General features: G+C 51.9%; 1 protein-coding gene across 2 annotated transcripts in view; it reads right to left on the bottom strand.

Annotated features, from left to right (window-relative positions):
• Window positions 1–6,622, bottom strand: part of SLC35F6 (solute carrier family 35 member F6) — a 16,346-nt gene extending 9,724 nt beyond the window's left edge. Inside the window, exon 1 of one of the 2 annotated variants that reach the window (XM_015588250.2) lies at window positions 6,394–6,622. In XM_015588250.2, coding sequence (XP_015443736.1) covers window positions 6,394–6,470 — 77 coding nt within the window. In that variant the 5' untranslated portion in view covers window positions 6,471–6,622. The remainder of the gene's footprint in view (window positions 1–6,393) is intronic. The other variant, XM_006910303.3, reaches the window with a different exon arrangement.
• Between the last annotated feature and the right edge of the window lie 328 nt (window positions 6,623–6,950).

Below are 6,950 nucleotides of genomic sequence, written 5' to 3'. Positions count from 1 at the left end.
GGCACCATATGCAGAGCTGGCTTTAGGGTTGGTGCTCAGCTCCCTCCCCCCACACCAAAGGTCTGGCTTTGCTTTCTCCAAGGGGTGTGTCTGCCTGAACAGGTTGGGGCTGGCAGTGTTCCCAGCTGGGGAAATGGAGTCTTTTTGTATCTGAGGGCCTGGGGCAGGCTTACAACTCAGGGATTGGGTATCACCGGGACAGGCTGCCAGGGAGATCAGGCCTGCAGACACGTTGAGAGGGAGTCAGGCTTCTCGTCCTGGCCCAGAGACAGGCTTTGGTTCATTGTGCAGGCACAGGAGGACACCAAGTAGCATAGAACAGGAGCCAAAATCTAGCCTTAGTTCATCTGGGGATGATAGCAATGACTCCTAAGGTGAGATAGCACTGGGATATTTTTGCAAAATATGTCACTAACATGTTTTTATAAATGTAGGATTCACTGAGTACTGACTTTGTGCCAGGCCTGTGCTGAGCACTCCACGTGGACTGTCAGTTTTAAGCTTCGTAACAAGGATCCTCGTTTTACACATAAGGACTGTAAAGTGTGGGTGGAGAGAGGTATGTTCAAGGTCATACAGTTAACTACAGGCAGATCTAGGCTCAAACCCATGTGCTTGAATTTCTGTTCGGAAAAGGCAGCAGGATGCATGGAAAACGCAGATTTTGAGTTTCACGGGCTGGAAGTTTTAGTGTTCTCATCTATAAAATGGGGATAATAATGCCAACACTGATGAACTGTCAAAAGTAATAAATAAAATAAGATATATAAGACCTGGCGCATGGCAGGTAGTTAATAAAAGTTCTTTTTTGGCCTCTTCTCCCTCTTTCCCCTCTATTGAGCAGGAGCCGTTTCTCCTTGTGTTAAGTTGGTGTGGCCCCAGCTCTGCTCTAGCTTGAAAGCTTCTGGGAGAGCATCCATTCTCTGGGACCTATGCTGCTGGCTGAGGCAGAGGCAGCTGGAAGAGCCTTAGGCTACTGCTTCTGCAGTTCCACAGAGTCACAAAGTACTGTAAAAGAAGAAACTCAGCCGTCATCTCATGAAGCTCCTCATTATACAGACAAGGAACCCAGAGACCAGAGAGGGCTGAGGGACACAGGGCTCGTCAGGTGCCCAGAAGGGCTAGTATCCAGGAGTTCCCACTCCAGTCCCATGCCCCCTCCTCAGCGCCTGAGGTTCCCTTACCGCCTTCTTACTCTCATTCCCCTGGCTGAGGCGGGGAGGGGTCAGCGGTGCAGAAGGACCCTCTATTCTCTGTAGATACTATATCTGGGGGAAAGCCATGGTCTCCAGGGCAGGAGGCCTGTGGGGACCCACTAGGGTCAGGCTGAAGCCAGTCCCAGTACCAATGGAGGAAGGAAGTCCCCACTACAGAATAAAGGGGAGCCGCAAGGGAGGTGCCTCTGCTGGAAGAGGCCAGCTTCTTTTAGAATTCCTCGGGCCTTGGCAGGCTAGGGGTGGGCTCTCCTAGCTGGAGGGGTGAGTCACTCTGCCTGGCCTTGCCCAGTCAAACTCAAAGTTCAGCATTCTGAGAGGTGAGCTTATCTGTGTGTGGGCTGGGGTGGCGGATTGTGAGGGAGGAAGTGGCTGATGTGGCTGTCCCAGACTGACTGGCTATGTGTCCATTCCCTGAAGAACCTCTGCCATTTCCTCTCACTTTTCTGGCTTGTCAAGCCCAGTGAGTCAGCTCCTTTCTTCTGCTGTGGGATTGTGGATGAAAAGGGAGCCACACATTAAATCTGACAAGTTCAGGGAAAGTCAGCATGGCAGGCCCTACAAAAACAGAGACTGAAATTAACCACGTAGGATGGTCTGAACGTAAAGATTCCTAAAAGCAGATTGAGGCAGGTAGTCATAGCCTAGGCCTGTAACTTCCTTGACAAAGGTCAGTCTTTACCTTAGTAAGCCTGTCTATCGTCTTTTTGCATCTAAAATAACATACTCCTGGAATGTCAGCGTAATCCCCTTTTCCTGGACCCCTCAGGGCACACCCACTGCACCAGCACACAAGACCACAGAACCCCTCATTGTTATCTTGTTCCCCAAATACCATCTCTATGTGCTGCAAATGTTAATTATTGACTATCTTCTACCCACTAATGTAAAGGAAGTATGTGTCTCTCCATTTTTCTTTTTAACCAGTCCTAGAGATTTCCCCGCTTTGCTTCCTCCCACCCCCTTAATCTACCACCGATGGATTTCCAGTAACCCTCCTTTCGTATCCTCCTTTGATTCTAATGCATAAAGCAAGCTGCAAAACCGCCCTTCTCTAGAACATTTACTCACTCTTGAGATTTTGCATCTTTGCAATCGTTATCAGTTTGGCTTAAATAAACTCATTAAAATTCTCTACAGGTTTGGATGAGTCTTACGTTGACAGGGTCTACAGAAGGGCCACAGTCTTCTCCAATTTCTAGGGGTGTCAAAGCAGGTGGCCCTGGCTCATGTGGTAATAAATGAGGATGAGCCCTCTCATAAGTACAATTCGAAAACCCTCCTCAGTAGACTCTACCTGTGTCCGGGAAGAAGGTGGGGGAAGTCACACCCATTTTACTGAGTGTGACTGAGGCTTGGAGAGGCCCAGTGACTCACCTAATCCCACAGTTTCCAAGTCTCATGCTCTTTCCACTCTACTCAACTGCCCTCCTGATTTCAGGCTCTCTCCAGCTGGCCCGGGCCCCCTTTAAAGCAATTATCCCATGCCAGTTCATGGAACCCAAGGGCAGGGGCAGCCACCAACGCAAAAGTTAGAGCAGGCAAAGAAAGGACAGTGAGACTACTTTCTCATAGAGGCCCAGTGGTTCCAGACCTCCTGCCAGAGGTCCTGGACCCATTGGGCCTGACTGTTGGAGGAAAGTCACCTCCAAGGCCCCTCTCTGGCTGGGTGAGCTTCACAGCCTGCAGACATTTAGGAGGGCGTCTGAGCCTTACTTAGTGACTGTCTACTTGACCTTGGCTCTTTACATGCAATACCCTAGCTGGATTCAGAAGGACAGAGCTCCCAAATGGGCACAACTCCATGGATAGGCTTCAGACAGTCAGCCCGAAGCAGTGCCGAAGAGAGTGAAATGCTTGGCCTCCAGGAGATGCATCAGCAGAAGGTCCTTGTGAGGGGGTGAAAGCATCCACAGAAAGAAGGAGCCATTTCACAGGAAGGGGTCCTATGCCAAGGCCCAAGGACAGGGTAAAGAGACAGCCTGCCTGGTGGCTTTCTCTCCTTTGGGTATGTGACACCCGCCACCATCCCAGCCAGGGCAACCTGTCTCTCCAAAGCATATACAAACTTGCAGAGTGGGCAGAGTGGCCTGTCCAGTGGAGAACTGACGTGTGGTCCCAGCACAGCAGGCAGCATGTGCATACACACACTTCCTCATTCACTATCTTAGTTCTCCCAAGAACCGGGGAGGAAAAAGCGCTCACCTTACAGGCCAAGAAACTGCAAGAGGCCACTAGAGACTCAACCCGAACCTCGCGTGCCCCTGGCTCCAGGAGGAAAACAAGCAGGGCAATAGCAGGATCCCGTGGGCTGGGGCAGAGGCTTGTTGCCCAGTCCCAGAGGGAGGGCGCTCTGAGGGCGGGGAGGGGAGATGTCACTTATAAGATTGCATCTTCCATGGGTACACGCTTGTCTGTTCTTGTCTGGGGGGCTGTTAGAGGAAATCCCAAGGAAGAGGGACTTTTGGGTACTGCAGCTGTAAAGGAACAGGACTGCACTAAAATGCGGAGACCTAGGTTCTAGTCCCTGCTCTGATCAGCCAGCTGAGTCACAAAAAGAAACTTCTCTTGGGACCTTGACTATAAATTGTGGGGATTAGAATGGATGATTTCTATGTTCCTAACAACTCCAAATGCCCTGAAAAATGACTAGAGAAGTCCCCCACCTCATCCCATATTGCTGGTTAAGAGCATAGATTCTACAGTCAGGCTACTAAGGTCAAATATAAACTCTGCCACTTAAGTGAAGTTGAACTTGGGCAAGCAAGTCTACCTTTCCATATCCCAGTTTCCTGATCCAGGGACAATGAGTTTTTCTACCGCAGAGGGTAGTTCTAAGAATTCATTAAATTAACACATGAAAGGTGGCCAGAGCAGGCCCTGGCACATGGTACTCTCTGTGTACCAGCTGAATAGCACTTTATTATGGTCACATTCTTGTCTGTCTGTCCCTGTCAAAAACTGCAGGTCAGAGTGTGATTTCAAATTGATAATTAATTCTCATCAGGATGTACCCAGCCACGCTCCCAAGTTCTTTCTCTCTGAGAGCATCTTTCTCATAGTCTGGCTTTAAAACAGTTTAGGGTCCAATTCTGGGACTTGTCTCAGGCAGGGAGGCTCCTGAGAGGCCCCACATCAGACTACAGGGCAGGGGACAAAATCAAAGGTTGGGCTTCCTGCCTGGGAGCTTCTTTCCTGCCTTTTAGACAATCTCCAAGGCCAAGGGCTACTGGCTTCACCAGGCTTCCTACCAGACCGGTTTGGAGCTTTTAAAGAAGGAACTGAGTCAGCAGTTTACCCCAGTAGTAACAAGCAATATCAACTTTCTTTGGGGACAGCAGCCCTGGAAGACTTATGGCCATAGTAGAATGTAGGGTGATTTGTTCATTCATTTCTTAATTGAGATGTAGATGGGGGCACTCAGGTTGAATCTCCTTTATAGCTATGGCTCGGCAAAAGGAGTGATCTTCAGGAGGCCAGAGAGCCTGGGAGACCAGCATAAGACACAGACAGATACAGCTAGCCAGAGTCTAACCAGAATCTGAGTGGGGACCACTCAGAGCTCCACTTCTTATGGAGAAGGGTGGACATTTTGATTGCCAAGTGTGTGCACATCTGTCTCCTCCACCTCAGATTCTAAGCATCTCAAAGACAGGCACCTTCTCTTAGTCACTTCTGTCTCCTTCCCTGAGTCCAGACAGTGCCTCATACACTGTCGATACCTTATGTGTGTCTGGCGAATTGAGTAAGATATGTCTCTCCCAGACCTCTCTTCTGGGGGCATTTCTCACATCACTGATGGAGTGTGCTAGAAACAAATATCTCGAAAATGAATAAGGTATGACCAGCCCCTCCTCTTAGGGGGCCCGGGGCATAGGCCAGAAGGTGACTAAGGTATCTTCCTTTGCTCCGGAGCCTGGCAGGGCCCACGTGGAAGTGAGGTCTGACCGGAGATTGCTGTCCACTGTTCTCTACGTGCGCTTAGGAACTGTTCAGAAAAAGGCCAGGCTCTGGGTCCTGGGGCTTTTAGATGGCGAACAGAGGGGCAAGAGGGACCTTCCCTGAGGTCAGGACAGAGAAAGAGGCAAAGAGCTGCCAAGAGAAGGGGCTGCCTCCTGGCCTCCATCCTCGCACAATACAGAGAGGAGGCTATGCTTGGTCCCTGGGTCCCTCAGCCTCTCAGCCTCGAGACAGCCCTGGGTCCTCAGTCCCCAACATCCTGGGGTCTGTCCTCACTGTCCTACGAGGATGTCACTTTCATACATCATAGCTGAACTGCCTACGTGCCCTCCCTGTCTGCGTTAATGACACTTCTGTTCTCCCAGGCAGAAACCCTGGAGTGACCATTGTCTCTTGATCTCCTGGGTCAGGCTTTGTGGCTTCTTTTGGCCCCTCGTCTCTCTCACCTGTCTCTTCCTTTCCCACCTCACTGCCTCCTCCTAGTTCCCCTCATCTGCTATGCAGCAGCCTTGGAGTGATTTTCCCTGCACATACTACTCTTTACCTTGACCACCAGGTTCATCATACCACTTTTAACATGTCGCTCCCTGCTCAAAAGCCTTTACTTGATTATGGGATAAAATCCGACCTGGACATTTAGTGCTAACTACAGTCCGCTTCCATCTGGCCTTGCTGTTCTCTGCCTCAATGTCCCTGACGTATGCAGAAATCCAGATGGGGCAGCCCCTTCTCGGTCGCCACAGCCCTCCACATTAACTGGTCACTTGACCTGCATGCATGTCGTCTGCTGTAGCTCGGGTGCACAACTATGGGAGCCTCCCCTCACTCCCGCCCACGGCTCCTGGTTGGGGTGAGGCGAAGCCAGCATTGAAAACGTTAAGGGAGAGGAACTAGTCTAAGCCTTCCGTTTAAAGATGAAGAAACTAAGGCGAAGGGACGCAAGGCGACTCGCCAGGATCAAGTACACAGCGAATCAAAGCCAGGGCTCAGCCCCTCCAGCTCAGGCACTGCCCCACTCCGCATTTCGCTGGGGCTTGCACCCCTTGGGTGGTCCATAAACCAAGCGAACCGACCGGAGAGACTGGGCGAATGGGTAAAGCTGGGAAAGGAGAGCTGAGAAAGGGGAGGGTGGGGAAGATGCGCGGGCGTCGTCAGCTGCCGCGCGGGCTGTGGCAGGCCTAGCAGAGCCCCCTACCCATCGGGCCGGGCCCAGACTCACTTTGCCGAGAGCGTGTTGATGGAGCCAGTGACAAGCATGAGCCCAGCCAGGAACAGCTGGTACTTGGTCCAGGCCATGGCGGCGGAGGCGGGGAGCACAAAGCTGCAGATACCCACCCCCACCGCGACCTCTGCGATCACTTGAAGCTGCAGCCCCTGACCCGGTCACCTGGGGGTCTCGGGTGCGAGCGCTTCCGGGCCGGGCGTCACATGACCCGCGTCGGCCCCGCCCCGTGCCGTTGCGCTCCGCCTCCCGCAAGGGCGCGGGCGTCCGTAGCTGTGTTCGCGGGGTGGCAGTGCCTGCCCTCTCTAGGGCCCGAGCTGGTCGTGCTGGTCTCCACAGGGTGACAGTGGCAAGTCACGGGCCCGGCTTTCCCCATTTGTAAAAGAAACCGATGGGACGATGCAGTGAAAATGCACCGTGGATGTTAGAGCGTTTTATAAACCGTTTATAGAGATTGAGCTGAATGATGTCAGAGGCAAACTACAAAGTGGACATGTCCAGCGTGGGAATCTCCTCTCCACACGGTACCCAGGGAATTCTCGGGAGGCCTGGGA

This window comes from Pteropus alecto, unplaced genomic scaffold (genome assembly GCF_000325575.1).
Source record: "Pteropus alecto unplaced genomic scaffold, ASM32557v1 scaffold61, whole genome shotgun sequence".
Taxonomy (NCBI): domain Eukaryota; kingdom Metazoa; phylum Chordata; class Mammalia; order Chiroptera; family Pteropodidae; genus Pteropus; species Pteropus alecto.
The sequence above is the reverse complement of the archived record's forward strand: the minus strand, read 5'-3'. Positions and strand labels throughout refer to the sequence as shown.